Source organism: Coregonus lavaretus (assembly GCF_964263955.1).
Source record: "Coregonus lavaretus genome assembly, chromosome: 23".
NCBI lineage: Eukaryota > Metazoa > Chordata > Actinopteri > Salmoniformes > Salmonidae > Coregonus > Coregonus lavaretus.
This window is the reverse complement of record NC_140010.1, coordinates 13,556,817-13,574,358: the sequence shown is the minus strand read 5'-3', so window position 1 is coordinate 13,574,358 and position 17,542 is coordinate 13,556,817. Positions and strand designations below refer to the sequence as shown.

The window sequence follows — 17,542 nt, the reverse complement described above, 5'->3', positions numbered from 1 at the left end:
ACTGCTCCAGCTCCTTCAAGTTGGATGGGTTCCGCTGGTGTACAGCAATCTTTAAGTCATACCACAGATTCTCAATTGGATTGAGGTCTGGGCTTTGACTAGGCCATTCCAAGACATTTAAATGTTTCCCCTTAAACCACTCGAGTGTTACTTTAGCAGTATGCTTAGGGTCATTGTCCTGCTGGAAGGTGAACCTCCGTCCCAGTCTCAAATCTCTGGAAGACTGAAACAGGTTTCCCTCAAGGATTTCCCTGTATTTAGCGCCATCCATCATTCCTTCAATTCTGACCAGTTTCCCAGTCCCTGCCGATGAAAAACATCCCCACAGCATGATGCTGCCACCACCATGCTTCACTGTGGGGATGGTTTTTTCGAGGTGATGAGAGGTGTTGGGTTTGCGCCAGACATAGCGTTTTTCTTGATGGCCAAAACGCTCAATTTCAGTCTCATCTGACCAGAGTACCTTCTTCCATATGTTTGGGGAGTCTCCCACATGCCTTTTGGCGAACACCAAATGTGTTTGCTTATGTTTTACTTTAAGCAATGGCTTTTTTATGGCAACTCTTCCGTAAACCCAGCTCTGTGGAGTGTACGACTTAAAGTGGTCCTATGGACATATACTCCAATCTCCACTGTGGAGCTTTGCAGCTCCTTCAGGGTTATCTTTGGTCTCTTTGTTGCCTCTCTGATTAATGCCCTCCTTGCCTGGTCCATGAGTTTTGGTGGGAGGCCCTCTCTTGGCAGGTTTGTTGTGGTGCCATATTCTTTCCATTTTTTAATAGTGGATTTAATGGTGCTCCGTTCAAAGTGTCGCATATTTTTTTATAACCCAACCCTGATCTGTACTTCTCCACAACTTTGTCCCTGACCTGTTTGGAGAGCTCCTTGGTCTTCATGGTGCCGCTTGCTTGGTGGTGCCTCTTGCTTATTGGTGTTGCAGACTCTGGGGCCTTTCAGAACAGGTGTATATATACTGAGATCATGTGACACTTAGATTGCACACAGGTGGACTTTATTTAACTAATTATGTGACTTCTGAAGGTAATTGGGTGAACCAGATCTTATTTAGGGGCTTCATTGCAAAGGGGGTGAATACATATGCACACATCACTTTTCCGTAATTAATATTGTAGATTTTTTTTAACAAGTTATTTTTTAAATTTTACATCACAAATGTGGACTATTTTGTGTATGTCCATTACATGAAATCCAAATAAAAATCCATTTAAATTACAGGTTGTAATGCAACAAAATAGGAAAAACAACAAGGGGGATGAATACTTTTGCAAGGCACTGTACGATAACTGTTAAGCAAGCACCCAATGACGATCACACAATTTCAGCTATAATGTTTAATAATTATTGCTAAACTTAATGTTGACTAATAATTAACATTTACCCTTAAAGGGGCAGTCAGCGGTTGTGACATCCATTTTTGGACTAATAAATAATTATATATACCCATTGATTCTTGAAGAATATAACTTATAAATGCCTGATGAGCTTAGTCTTACCCCATCAGAACCCAAAATATAAGCTTGTTTTACTCCAACGTTTGTAAACAAAGAAAATGTAAATAAACACAATATAGCCTCAAAACATGGTTAAAACAATAATTTCTATATCATGGTGTAGTGTACAGTAATAATATTTGATATGTGTACATACAGTTGAAGTCGGAAGTTTACATACACTTAGGTTGGAGTCATTAAAACTCGTTTTTCAAGCACTCCACAAATTTCTTGTTAACAAACTATAGTTTTGGCAAGTCGGTTAGGACATCTACTTTGTGCATGACACAAGTAATTTTTCCAATAATTGTTTACAGACAGATTATTTCACTTATAATTCACTTTATCACAATTCCAGTGGGTTAGAAGTTTATATACACTAAGTTGACTGTGCCTTTAAACAGCTTGGAAAATTCCAGAAAACGATGTCATGGCTTTAGAAGCTTCTGATAGGCTAATTGACATCATTTGAGTCAATTGGAGGTGTACCTGTGGATTTATTTCAAGGCCTACCTTCAAACTCAGTGCCTCTTTGCTTGACATCATGGGAAAATCAAAAGAAATCAGCCAAAAAATGTATGACCTCCACAAGTCTGGTTCATCCTTGGGAGCAATTTCCAAATGCCTGAAGGTACCACGTTCATCTGTACAAACAATAGTATGCAAGTATAACCACCATAGGACCACGCAGCCGTCATACCGCTCAGGAAGGAGACATGTTCTGTCTCCTAGAGATGAACGTACTTTGGTGCGAAAAGTGCAAATCAATCCCAGAACAACAGCAAAGGACCTTGTGAAGATGCTGGAGGAAACAGGTACAAAAGTATCTATATCCACAGTAAAACAAGTCCTATATCGACATAACCTGATAGGCCGCTCAGCAAGGAAGAAGCCACTGCTCCAAAACCGCCATAAAAAAGCCAGACTACGGTATGCAACTGCACATGGGGACAAAGATCGTACTTTTTGGAGAAATGTCCTCTGGTCTGATGAAACAAAAATATAACTGTTTGGCCATAATTACCATTGTTATGTTTGGAGGAAAAAGGGGGTTGCTTGCAAGCCGAAGAACACCATCACAACCGTGAAGCACGGGGGTGGCAGCATCATGCTGTGGGGGTGCCTTGCTGCAGGAGGGACTGGTGCACTTCACAAAATAGATGGCATCATGAGGAAGGAAAATGATGTGGATATATTGAAGCAACATCTCAAGACATCAGTCAGGAAGTTAAAGCTTGGTCGCAAATGGGTTTCCAAATGGACAATGACCCCAAGCATACTTCCAAAGTTAATGGCTTAAGGACAACAAAGTCAAGGTATTGGATTGGCCATCACAAACATAGAACATTTGTGGGCAGAACTGAAAAAGCGTGTGCGAGCAAGGAGGCCTACAAACCTGACTCAGTTACACCAGCTCTGTCAGAAGGAATGGGCCAAAATTCACCCAACTTATTGTGGGAAGCTTGTGGAAGGCTACCCGAAACATTTGACCCAAGTTAAACAATTTACAGGCAATGCTACCAAATACTAATTGAGTGTATGTAAACTTCTGACCCACTGGGACTGTGATGAAAGGAATAAAAGCTTAAATAAATCATTCTCTCTACTATTATTCTGACATTTTACATGCTTAAAATAAAGTGGTGATCCTAACTGTCCTAAGACTGGGAATTTGTACTAGGATTAAATGTCAGGAATTGTGAAAAACTGAGTTTAAATGTATTTGGCTAAGGTGTATGTAAACTTCTGACTTCAACTTTACAGTATATATACTTCACATGCGACTCGTAATAAGACTAAGCAATTAGCCTATTAAAATGTTTATCTGACTCCATAAAGATAATCAGGCAATCAAGAAATGTCTGAGAATGGAATTCTAAATACAAGTGTATTTAATTACTTTGCAAAATGAATGGATTCACATACAAGGCATAAAGCTTATATTACAAGCATTAAAGGGATAATCCACCCACAGAAATAAAAATCATGAAACTCCTGTCAATTCGGTGAAAGCCTATGTTCTATCAGTGGGTAAAAAAAAAATCCCCATGATTTAACTTCTAAGTGGTCTGCCTGTGAAAATCAGGAAATCGTGTAGGAACTATATAATTATTGTCACTGGAGAGGGGATTACACACTATCACATTTCATAACGCTTTAAAAACAATGACCTGTACTCCAGGTCACCAAATCAGCCAATATGGATGGCCATACATCCATCCGCTTATATCATCATGACAAAGTATAGATTTCGCTTAGATGTGCTCAATCTAAACAGTGTACCAAATTATTAACCTCTGTTTCTCCTTCAAGTATCATGTCACAATTTGCCGTGTCTGTAGGAAACAGAGCTATTACAGGAGGAGATAGGAGGAATCCCATTGGGCAATGAATGGAGAAATGCCCCACCCAACTGACTGTCGACCAATCGCATTCACGTTGTCATGCTGCATCAAGCGGTTGCTAAGCTAATCGTCATGCAATCAGATTCTAATGGAGTTCCCATGTCCTCAAAACTATCTCTGTGGGAAAGCAACATAACGCTGCTCTCGCTCTGGGCCGAGACGCCGTTTATAGCCCAGTGGCAGAGACAAACTGCAAGACTCCTAAATTGATAGCGCAGTTTGTTTAGGTGATTTTACAGCTAGCTAGTTACTTCACATGCTGATATTGACTTTTGGTATTATTGCGTGTAGCTATGTTTTCTAGCTAGCCAGCCGAGATAGAGAACATTGCATTTACGTTTAGTCATTTAACAGAGGCTCTTATCCAGAGCAATTTACAGTAGTGAGAGCAATCAATCAATCAAGCAATCAAATGTATTTATAAAGCCCTTTTTACATCAGCAGATGTCACAAAGTGCTATACAGAAACCCAGCCTAAAACCCCAAACAGCAAGCAATGCAGATGTAGAAGCACGGTGGCTAGGAAAAACTCCCTAGAAAGGCAGAAACCTAGGAAGAAACCTAGAGAGGAACCAGGCTTTGAGTGGTGGCCAGTCACCTTCTGGCTGTGCCGGCTGGAGAGCGGCAGGTAGCTTAGTGGTTAAGAGCGTTGTGCCAGTAACCGAAAGGTCGCTGATTCTAATCCCCGAGCCGACTAGGTGAAAAATCTGTCGATGTGCCCTTGAGCAAGGCACTTAACCCTAATTGCTCCTGTAAGTCGCTCTGGATAAGAGCGTCTGCTAAATGACTTAAATGTAAATATAAAAATTATAACGGTACATGGCCATTAAGGCCAGATTTTTGTTCAAACGTTCACAGATGACCAGCAGGGTCAAATAATAATCACAGTGGTTGTAGAGGTTGCAACAGGTCAGTACATCAGGAGTAAATGTCACTTGGCTTTTCATAGCCTGGGCATTTAGAGGTTGAAATAGCAGGTGCGGTAGAGAGAGAGTTGAAAACAGCATGTCCGGTGAACAGGTCAGGGTTCCATAGCCACAGGCAGAAGAGTTGAAACTGGAGCAGCAGCACAACCAGGTGGACTGGGGACAGCAAGGAGTCATCAGGCCAGGTAGTCCTGAGGCTCCTAGGGCTCAGGTCCTCCAGGAGGGGAGGACATTTTCATACAAGTCCCCCGTGGGAATCGAACCCACAAGCCTGCCGTTGCAAGCACCATGTTCTACCAACTGAGCCACATGGGACCATTTCATTGGGGGTTTTGTAGTAGACTTGAGCTGCAACAGATTTCGCAAAACGATTTTCACGTTTCTACCAATCTTATTACGACAAAATGTAACATTTTTTCACAAAAAATACACTGTTTAACACTGTTAATAATAGCAATTAGTGGTTTGGGGTAGATTCCCCCTTTAACAAGCATTACAAGGCATTATTCCAAGCATATAGATCATAAGGTTAACTTACAGGACAAAGCATGAACAAGGACATGCCTACTAGGCCAGAAGCCTAGGAAATGAGAATTGATCATACAACCTTCCTCCATTGACTAGATACAGGAGAAGAGAAAGAACAAAGGCATTTCATTCCATTTATAACATCTGAAGGTGTAACCATTTAACCCAAAACCAACCACCATTGACCAACCTAACGATTCCAAGTTTACAGAGTAACCTGACCACCAAGTCCTAATCTCCACAGGATGTTACAGCATATAAGAGCTTGTGTTGGGATGAGACCAGTGTAAATAAGACAGAATTCCTAAGAGGACCACACAACCTTTTTGCATAATAGAGTAATTCAGAGTTCACCCTGTACAAATACAAGTAACCACAGAGATTATACATCCATATAGATAGCATCAGAGTTATCCTCAGTGAACAAGTTTCAGATAGATATCAAACATGGATACTATAGCATTATTCTGTCACAATAGTCAGTCCTCTGGATACTGTAACAGAGAGATACATTTTGGCCCCTCAGAGGGGGAAGGGCTGACTAGTCCTTGGGCATTGTCCTTTTGTTGTGGACCATTTTCAATGCAGCTCCAGGTGACAGAGAACACATAAATTAGGGGCAAGCCTATAATGGATGGTCAGTCCTTGCATCCACAGCTCTGTCTATGAATTTGAGAGTAGTTACATTTCTCCAACGCATCCCTCAGCTTATTGCTTCTACTGCTGATTGCTGCTTTAAATTGTACCTTAATGTAAAGTCACCATTAAAGACATGAAATGTTAGGCTGTGTGGTTGTGAATTAAGTGTTTAGTGTCACATCCATTAAATCAATCAATCAAATGTACTGTATTTTATAAAGCCATTTTTACATCAATAAAATTGTCACAAAGTGCTATACAGATTAAAGACTATTTCGTTTCCTCCTGTCCTCTTCACTTTGTCAGCACACACACACACACACACACACACACACACACACACACACACACACACACACACACACACACACACACACACACACACACACACGCACACACTCACACACACACGCACACACTCACACACAAGTATTGCTCCTCCTGTCAAACTGACAGGGATAAAGGGAGACTTCTCAAGGGAATGAAAGGAAGCAGTCCCTGTTAACAATGGTAATACATCAATTTGTCTGCCATTAACTTAGAGTGACACACATTCGTGTGCCAGCCAGGACATTCTCTAGTACACTTATTATATAATCTTACATTCAGAAACATGTTTTTTTTAATAATTCATAACATAATTACCCTGTATGAGGCCAGAGAACTAAAGAAAAGCACAAAGCACTTGCTATCTAGAACCTAAAATGGTTCTTCGGCTGTCCCATAGGAGAACCCTTTGAAGAAACATTTTTGGTTCCAGGTAGAACCCTTTTGGGTTCCATGTAGAATCCTTTCCACAGAGGGTTCTACCTGGAACCAAAAATGGTCTGCTCTGTCCCGATGACAACCATTGTCAATTCAGGGTTATCCAACAGGCTCCCTTAGAAATGCTCAAGTGCCGGCAAGGTTACCAGCTATGAATTTAAAAGTCTGATTGCAATCGTCATCATTATCTTGTAATGGACACACAAAATGGGACCGCCAATCAAGCAAGAATAATTCTCACCCAGGTTCTAAACTGTCCATGGTGACTGTCTAATGACAATGTACAAATGTATACAGCAAAGCCTAGCTTTTCTTGTTGTGAATGTGCAGCCAGTGATGGTATTATCAGTAGCATCCATACAAACATGGTACAATAGATGATTACCTAGTAATGTCCTAACATCACCATCCTCTGTGACCTCTAGAAGAATAGAGAGAAAGAAACCAAGAAGTCTTACCACAGCAATCCCAGTAGGAATCAATCTGTGTACCTGTACTACTTGTGCTGGTCGAAGGATGGGCAGTGATGCATGATGATGACATGTATTAATGCAAGCTCTCTCCTCTCTGAGGAAGCTATTTTCAAGGCACTTGAGATCTCCATTTGTTGTTTTTTTCGTCTGGGAGAAATCTCCTGACCCATTTAAAATAATTTCCAAAACTACACTTTACATTCACTTTAAAAGCTGACTTATTCACATAATGATACAGAGTGAAAAAACTATGAGACAATGATGTCTGTCTGGTGCACATCTGATGATACTGCTTTACCTTCCTACGTCAGTTGAAAGGACAACAACCAATCCAGGTAGCAAATAATACTGTGAAACAAAGTTTGTCCATCATACGTCCGCTGCGCCTAGGGCTCTAAAAAAGTAATAACAACATGGTTAGCAACAACATTCAACTCTATCGATCTCTGATATTGTTGTCCCCCACGATGAAATCGGGGAGGGGACTGTGGATCTGTCTCCGTCCGTCCGTTAGTCACACGCGATATCTCGGGGGGGGGGGGGGGGGGGGGGGGGGGGGCTGCATCATTCGTGAGGAACGACATGTTCACTATTGCCTTGTTGATTATTAGACTATACTGAACAAAAATATAAACGCATCATGCAACAATTTCAAAGATTTTACTGAGTTAAAGTTCATTTAAGGAAATCAGTCAATTGAAATGAATAAATTAGGCCCTAATCTATGGATTTCACGACTGGGCAGGGGTGCAGCCATGGGTGGGCCTGGCTCAATCAGAATTAGTTTTTCCCCACAAAAGAGCTTTATTATAGACAGAAATACTCCTCAATACCCCCCCACCCCCCCTCAGATGATCCCGCAGGTGAAGAAGCCGGATGTGGAGGTCCTGGGCTGGCATGGTTGCACGTGGTCTGCGGTTGTGAGGCCGGTTGGACATACTGCCAAATTCTCTAAAACGACGTTGGAGGCAGCTTATGGTAGAGAAATGAACATTAAATTCTCTGGCAACAGCTCTGGTGGACATTTCTGCAGTCAGCATGCCAATTGCTCTCTCAAAACTTGAGACGTGTGGCATTGTGTTGTGTGACAAAACTGCACATTTTAAAGTGGCCTTTTATTGTCCCCAGCACAAGGTGCACCTGTGTAATGATCATGCTGTTTAATCATCTTATTGATATGCCACAACTGTCAGGTGGATGGATTATTTTGGCAAAGGAGAAATGCTCACTAACAGGGATTTAAACAAATTTGTGCACAACATTTGAAAGAAATACGCTTTTTGTGCGTATGGAACATTTCTGGGATCTTTTATTTCAGCTCATGAAACATGGGACCAACACTTTACATGTTGCGTTTATATTTTTGTTCAGTGTAGAATCGAAAGACACACAAGCTAACATATTGGAACAATATTCCAAGCAGAGAAAATGGGTCTTTACTTAAGAGCTTAGGGGCTTAATAATACTTACAGTAATGTGGTCCGGACAGCGTATTAGCATGTACAAGACAGTTGCTAATTGTTTTGACTAAACGGTCAGTGTGTTAGCTGGTACAAGCCAGGTGTTCATTGTTTTGACTAAACTGACAATGTGTTAGCAGGTACAAGCCAGGTGCTAATAGTTTTGACTACATGTGTCACGCCCTGGCTCTGGCTCGGTCAGATGCCTTACGCCGGAGCTAGAGCAATCCGCTCCATCAGTGTGCAGTCCAGCTCCGGCCAGCGGGGCCAGACCGGACCAGGGGTACTTTGGGGGGTTGGAGAGGGAGCGGGGTTCAGGCCCGGAGCCGGATCCGCCGCCTAGGCGGAGTGCCCACCCGGTCCCTCCCCTGTGGTATTTGGTTGACGCGGTCGGAGTCCGCGCCTTTAGGGGGGGGTACTGTCATGCCCTGGCTCTGGGGACACTGTTATGTTGAGCCAGGGTGTGTAGATCTATGTGTTTTGTTTCTATGGTGTAAATTCTATGGGTGCTATTTCTATGTTGGCCAGAGTGGCTCCTAATCAGAGGCAACGAGTGTCAGTTGTTGCTGGTTGTCTCTGATTGGGAGCCATATTTAAACAGTCTGTTTTCTTTCGTGTGTGTGGGATCTTGTTCGTGTTGGTTTGTGTTTGACCAGTGACTGTCACGTTATCGTTTTGTTGTTTTTGATCGTGTATCATAAATAAAGAGTATGTTCGTCTGCAACGCTGCGCCTTGGTCCTCATCTCTTACCGACGATCGTGACAACATGCTTTCGTATCCTATCAGTGTTATCGCCATTCAATTACTGTACACTTCAGTGGAGGCTGGTGAGGGGAGGACGGCTCATAATAATGGCTGGAACAGAGCAAATGGAATGGCATCAAACCCATGGAAACCATTTGTTTGATGTATTTAATACCATTCCACTAATTCCACTCCAACCATTACCACGAGCCCGTCCTCCCCAATTAAGGTTCCACCAACCTCCTGTGGTACACTTTGCCAGGGGGAACAAACCCCTATTGTTAACTCACAACTGTTCTTTTTCCTTAATGGGAAAGAATTGAGTGCCTTATGTGGACCAATTCACAAGTGCTATTTTGTGAAATATATACAGTATATACTCTGTGTTGTAAAAAATAATTAGATATCTATATTGAAATGGCAAAAAGGGTTCACTTGAGACACATTCAAAGTGTTCTTCAACCAACACTAATAGATGTCTCCTCCATTGCAACTGGTAGTGTGATAGGATGAGCATTGACCAGTTCAAATGTCTATGTACAAGTCTATATAAACGTGCTTACTAGGGCTGGGAATTGCCATCACGATGCGATATTATCACAAATACTTAGGTGCCGATACGATCTGTATTGCGATTCTCACGATTCTATATGTATTACGATTCGATACTGTGATTTTATTGCGATTCAATGTTCCAAACATATTGCTCACCATATGTCTGCTGCAGAGCGACAAGAGAGAGCCATGAGAAAACAAGTTTTGATTAGTCATGGAAATAAAAGTGCTGAAAACAAATTGGCTCCCTATTTAAAAAGAGGTACAGCCAACTGCGATATTGTCAAAACGATACGATACGATATATCTTAAAAGACAATATCCCGATATGTAACGGTATCCATTTTTTCCCCGTCACTAGTGCTTACAATGAATTCGCTTTTTGGATAAACATCTTGACTGAATCACATATCCGACATGGCTACCTTGTGTTTCACAGATACTTGTGTTTAACTCTCACTCACTCTGGGAGGAAGACATGACACGTGCAAGTCATCAGACAGCCAAAACACAGTCATGAGGTAGGAATTAGATTGCGATGCACACCGACCGTGGTTACTGAAAGAAGCATTTCCTCTTAATAAATTCAATAACCCAGTGAGTCTGAGTCACTCAGTCTGAGTACAGACAATCCTACTCTGCAGGCAGCAGTGTGTTGGCCATGTCTGTGAGTTGCCACTAAACTGTGAGTGTTAGGGTTAAAACAGAGCAGAGCAGAGAATGACAATGCAGGATCTTAATTTGATCACTTTTTTGTTGCTGAGAATTTTCCTGCGACTGAAAACCTGCACTAACACAAGGTTATATTAACAGTATTGCACTTTTCTTGTAGCATTCTTTTGTCCAGCCAATAGCCTAACCACCGATCAAGCAATATTATGGACTAAACGTTAAAATCCTGTTGCTGCAGGATTATTTTGCTACGACAATACTAGCCAAATGTGACCCACCACCTGGATTCGGTCATATGTATCAAAAGGAAATTGTGTTTTTAACATTGGATAAAAGAAGAGATTCAGAGCTAGAAAATGAACTATATTATACACTGCAGTTGAGGAACAATGGGAAAGTAATTCTGCTTTGAAAGTTGATAAACTTGTAACCCTTTTGAGAAAATGGCCCTTGAATGTTTTGGTACACCTACTGGAGAGCTCTTCTCTGTCTACCCCCATTCAGCATCGTTCACACCCTCTTAAGCCTAAACCCCACCCAGCTCTTTAAGGATCCACATGTGAGGCCATGTGCTAAACAGAGTGAGTAGTGTAGTAAACAATCAAAGATTTCAAGACTAAAAGTTGTAAAAGTAGTAGCCTACAGTAAGGAAAGATTCCAGGTAAAAATACACTTTATCTTGTCCTTGGCCTATATCCTAATCTGACTTTGGTGCAGGTCATGTTGTTCTTCACATTACCGTCTCTGGTAAACACACACTATATCAAATCAAATCTAAATGTATTTGTCACACACCCAGGATACAGAAGGTGTAAACAGTACAGTGAAATGGTTATTTGCATAGTAGCAATTTCAAAAACAGAAAGTGTCCAGATACAAATATTTTATAAATATTTTATAATTATTAGATGACGCTTACCAGACACATTTGTCTAAATTGATGGGTCATGTGAAAGAAATGCTTTAACCACCCTCCCAGCCACATCTAGCTAAGTGGATGGGTCACTATTGTCTAGACGTACACATGATCATGAAATACAACAGATAGCCGTAATCACCCCAAGACACACCTGGCTAACTTGATGGGTCATGTAATCATCTGGCGAAGTGGAGTCTTTGTTTAGACATGTAACTAGCAAGCTAGCTAGCTAAACAATGAACCGGCATAATCCCAACTCATACTACTACAAATACAAACATTGTCATAGCTGTAGTATGAATCTGCAGGTAGCTAAAGTTAACCAACTAAGTTCAATGTTAGCTAGCTTACATTAGGCTATAACTAGCAATGCAAATTGAGTTCTAAATAGAATAATATAGCGAGCTAGCTGACAGTACATTTTAACTTGCAATGAAAATGACTTTCTGACTAAATTTGAAACTTAGAAAATCTGAAAATGTAGCTAGACTCTTACCCGTATACAGTAACTTCGGAAAGTATTCAGACCCCTTGACTTTTTCCACATTTTCTTAGGTTACAGCCTTATTAAAAAATATATAACATTTTTTTCCCTCATCAATCTACACACAGTACCCCATAATGACAAAGCAAAAACAGGTTTTTAGATTTTTTTGCTAATTTATTAAAAATAAAAAACTGAAATATCACGTTTACATACACTACCGTTCAAAAGTTTGGGGTCACTTAGAAATGTCCTTGTTTTCAAAAGAAAAGCAATTTTTTTGTCCATTAAAATAACATCAAATTGATCAGAAATACAGTGTAGACATTGTTAATGTTGTAAATGGCTATTGTAGCTGGAAATGGCTGATTTTTAATGGAATATCTACATAGGCGTACAGAGGCCCATTATCAGCAACCATCAGTCCTGTGTTCCAATGGCATGTTGTGTTTGCTAATCCAAGTTGATCATTTAAAAAGGCTAATTGATCATTAGAAAACCCTTGCAATTATGTTAGCGCAGCTGAAAACTGTTGTGCTGATTAAAGAAGCAATAAAACTGGCCTTCTTGAGACTAGTTGAGTATCATCAGCAATTGTGGGTTCGATTACAGGCTAAAAATGGCCAGAAACAAAGTTGCAAAGAAAAAGCCATATCTCAGACTGCCCATCTTAATCTTATTTTTTTATTGGCCAGTCTGAGATATGGCTTTTTCTTTGCAACTCTGCCTAGAAGGTCAGCATCCCGGAGTCGCCTCTTCACTGTTGACGTTGAGACTGGTGTTTCGCGGGTACTATTTAATGAAGCTGCCAGTTGAGGACCTGTGAGGCGCCTGTTTCTCAAACGAGACACTGTGTATTTGTGTATTTGTCCTCTTGCTCAGTTGTGCACCGGGGCCTCCCACTCCTCTTTCTATTCTGGTTAGAGCCAGTTTGCGCTGTTCTGTGAAGGGAGTAGTACACAGCGTTGTACGTGATCTTCAGTTTCTTGGCAATTTCTCGCATGGAATAGCCTTCATTTCTCAGAACAAGAAAAGACTGACGAGTTTCAGAAGAAAGTTATTTGTTTCTGGCCATTTTGAGCCTGGCCTCCTGTAGCTCAGTTGGTAGAGCATGGCGCTTGCAACGCCAGGGTTGTGGGTTCCATTCCCACGGGGGGCCAGTATGAAAAATGTATGCACTCATGTATGTATGTATGTATCTATGTAAGTCGCTCTGGACTTCTCAACAGCTTCTACCCCCAAGCCATAAGACTCCTGAACAGCTAATCATGGCTACCCGGACTATTTGCACTGCCCCCCCCACCCCATCCTTTTTACGCTGCTGCTACTCTGTTAATTATTTATGCATAGTCACTTTAACTCTACCCACATGTACATATTACCTCAACTATCTCAACTAGCCGGTGCCCCCGCACATTGACTCTGCACCGGTACCCCCCTGTATATATAGCCTCCCTACTGTTATTTTATTTTACTTCTGCTCTTTTTTTCTCAACACTTTTTTTGTTGTTGTTTTATTTTAAAAATAAATGCACTGTTGGTTAAGGGCTGTAAGTAAGCATTTCACTGTAATGTCTGCACCTGTTGTATTCGGCGCATGTGACCAATACAATTTGATTTGATTTGATTTGATTTTGATGCTCCAGATACTCAACTAATCTCAAGAAGGCCAGTTTTATTGCTTCTTTAATCAGCACAACAGTTTTCAGCTGTGCTAACATAATTGCAAAAGGGGTTTCTAATGATCAATTAGCCTTTTTAAATGATAAACTTGAGCTCAATTTCGAGTCTCATAGCAAAGGGTCTGAATACTTATGAAATTATAGGCAATTAGCAAGACACCCCCAATAAAGGACTGGTTTTGCAGGTGGTGACCACAGACCACTTCTAAGTTCCTATGCTTCCTGGCTGATGTTTTGGTCACTTTTGAATGCTGGCGGTGCTTTCACTCTAGTGGTAGCATGAGACGGAGTCTACAACCCACACAAGTGGCTCAGGTAGTGCAGCTCATCCAGGATGGCACATCAATGCGAGCTGTGGCAAGAAGGTTTGCTGTGTCTGTCAGCGTAGTGTCCAGAGCATGGAGGCGCTACCAGGAGACAGGCCAGTACATCAGGAGACGTGGAGGAGGCCGTAGGAGGGCAACAACCCAGCAGCAGGACTGCTACCTCCGCCTTTGTGCAAGGAGGAGCAGGAGGAGCACTGCCAGAGCCCTGCAAAATGACCTCCAGCAGGCCACAAATGTGCATGTGTCTGTTCAAACGGTCAGAAACAGACTCCATGAAGGTGGTATGAGGGCCCGACGTCCACAGGTGGGGGTTGTGCTTACAGCCCAACACCGTGCAGGACGTTTGGCATTTGCCAGAGAACACCAAGATTGGCAAATTCGCCACTGGCGCCCTGTGCTCTTCACAGATGAAAGCAGGTTCACACTGAGCACGTGACAGACGTGACAGAGTCTGGAGACGCCATGGAGAACGTTCTGCTGCCTGCAACATCCTCCAGCATGACCGGTTTGGCGGTGGGTCAGTCATGGTGTGGTGTGGCATTTCTTTGGGGGGCCGCACAGCCCTCCATGTGCTCGCCAGAGGTAGCCTAACTGCCATTAGGTACCGAGATGAGATCCTCAGACCCCTTGTGAGACCATATGCTGGTGCAGTTGGCCCTGGGTTCCTCCTAATGCAAGACAATGCTAGACCTCATGTGGCTGGAGTGTGTCAGCAGTTCCTGCAAGAGGAAGGCATTGATGCTATGGACTGGCCCGCCCGTTCCCCAGACCTGAATCCAATTGAGCACATCTGGGACATCATGTCTCGCTCCATCCACCAACGCCACGTTGCACCACAGACTGTCCAGGAGTTGGCAGATGCTTTAGTCCAGGTCTGGGAGGAGATCCCTCAGGAGACCATCCGCCACCTCATCAGGAGCATGCCCAGGCGTTGTAGGGAGGTCATACAGGCACGTGGAGGCCACATACACTACTGAGCCTCATTTTGACTTGTTTTAAGGACATTACATCAAAGTTGGATCAGCCTGTAGTGTGGTTTTCCACTTTAATTTTGAGGGTGACTCCAAATCCAGACCTCCATGGGTTGATACATTTGATTTCCATTGATAATTTTTGTGTGATTTTGTTGTCAGCACATTCAACTATGTAAAGAAAAAAGTATTTAATAAGATTATTTCATTCATTCAGATCTAGGATGTGTTATTTTTGTGTTCCCATATGTAACTCTGTGTTGTTGTTTTTTATTGCACTGCTTTGCTTTATCGTGGCCAGGTCGCAGTTGTAAATGAGAACTTGTTCTCAACTGGCTTACCTGGTTAAATAAAGGTTAAATAAAAATTAATAAAATAAAATAAAATGATGGGATGTTAATTGCTTAATTAACTGAGGACGACACCTGTGTAGAAGCACCTGCTTTCAATATACTTTGTATCCCTCACTTACTCAAGTCTTTCCATTATTTTGGCAGTTACCTGTATATCATCTTTGGTCATACACTATCAAAAACACAACTCTTAAATATAACTTTTTAGAGAGAAAGAACACAAACAAAACATAAAAACTGAAAGGGTAAACAAAATGTACAGACACAGCCTTTAACGACTGAATGCTGAATCAGCTATAAATGCACAGTTAGCTATGTCAGAATTGTTTCCCCCTGCCATCTAAACCAATGATGCCAGCAGTGCTGCGGCACAGTGATGTACCACATCACCAGGGAAAGGCACTGTACCTCACAGCCCCAGCCAACTGCCTGTTGAATGCTCAACACACTCAGCCAAAAAACACAGAACAACCAGGTCCAGCAGTGCTACTTGCAGTTGCCTTTACTGCTGTCGGCAAAGCCACTGTGTAGGCTACAGAGTAGAGCTACTGTTATACTGACTTTTGAAAATACCATAATCAACCTTGTGGCTTTTTAAGTTAGCATCACCTATCCACATAAGAATACCTACATGAGCATGACATTACACAGACATAAAATGTTAATGAGTATTTGCCCCCATGCGGTGCATGTACACCAACGTTCTCATTTGGAAACACCACACTGAAATTACATGTGAACACATGTTTTAATTAATATAATGCCCATGTCGGATACAAAGAATGGTAAAAACCTACATTTGTACTTAGACTCTCTCTCCCCTGATGAAGTACATGCAGTTACTGTATCAAACATATTTGAACAGAGATGTTATTTAACACATGCACTCTATCTCTCAGTGTGATGGGGCTTCAGTATGATTTGTGCGTAATTGAAATGACACACATTATAGTCTACTGTAGTAAAACAATTATCCATATAATTTTGTACATTTTAAGAGGTGCTTAATAGCATTAATTCAAGAAAATTGCACTGCATAGCACTAAGTACCTGAGTGAATGCAATGCACTGAGTGGGTGGGTAAACTCTTAGAAAAAAAGGTGGTATCTAGAACCTAAAAGGGTTCTTCGGCTGTCCCCATAGGAGAACCCTTTTGGTTCCAGGTAGAACCCTATTGGGTTCCAGGTAGAACGCTTTCCCAAGAGGGTTCTACATGAAACCCAAAATAGTTCTACTTGGAACGAAAAATGGTTCTACCTGGAACCAAAAAGGGTTCTTCTATGGGGACAGCCGAAGAACCCTTTTGGAAGCCTTTTTTCTAAGAGTGTATCTATCCACAGTATCCTCTGAGCGGGGCAGTGAAATAGGTCAGAATATAGTTTTGTAGGTACAATGTCTAAAAAATCATCCTTGCTCTACCAGTGCTATGGGAAGAGATGTTCAGGAATGTGTCTGTTTAATTTGTTCCATTATGAAGAAACATTTTTCTAGACAGTTTTTTCAGATGGTGGATCATCTGTCAACATAATTCCAGCTTTAATAGGCTGGGATGTTCAATGAAGGTCACAAATATTTCAAAAGATATAGCCTACTTAGTAAAGTAGCCTAGCTTCAATCTATCACAACTGAATAGACAAAACGCATGAGCAAAATTAGGTTAGCAGCCTACACATGTGGAACAATACAAGAATGACATGCTGAACATGTTCTATAATGAAATTAATAACTTACCAGACAGACGTGACTGAGGACCAAGCTGAAGAAAAGAAAGCCCACACTGTGGAACACTAGAGTGGCTCCCATCCCTGAGACAACCATGCTGAACCTCCAATAGTCGTTTCAGAAAGCAAGGTTGAGTTGATGCTTCAGTTAAAATGACTTAATGTACTTTAAACTGTCTTCAAAAGAGCAAGTCATTTTTCACTCTATCTGTCCTCTCATTATGGTCTTGACAGTGGCTTGTAAAATCATAACTATAATCTCTTTGCTTTCCCTCCCTCTTTTTAAATCTGTAATACGTTCAAACTGAGCCCACTCACTTTATTTATCTGCATGTCTGTTTTTTGTTGTTGTTTTTTTACTTCTTCTGAAATTACATCCACATGTCAGAACTATTTATGTCGCTCTC

The 17,542-nt window shown here is 41.6% G+C and overlaps 1 protein-coding gene across 1 annotated transcript in view; it reads right to left on the bottom strand.

Annotated features, from left to right (window-relative positions):
• The window catches only part of LOC311098713 (parathyroid hormone/parathyroid hormone-related peptide receptor-like), a gene marked incomplete at both ends in the record, with an annotated part of 66,263 nt that extends 49,031 nt beyond the window's left edge, over positions 1-17,232 (bottom strand). Inside the window, one exon of the mRNA XM_084139251.1 lies at positions 17,146-17,232. Within this exon, the coding sequence (XP_083995377.1) occupies positions 17,146-17,232 (87 nt within the window). The remainder of the gene's footprint in view (positions 1-17,145) is intronic.
• Between the last annotated feature and the right edge of the window lie 310 nt (positions 17,233-17,542).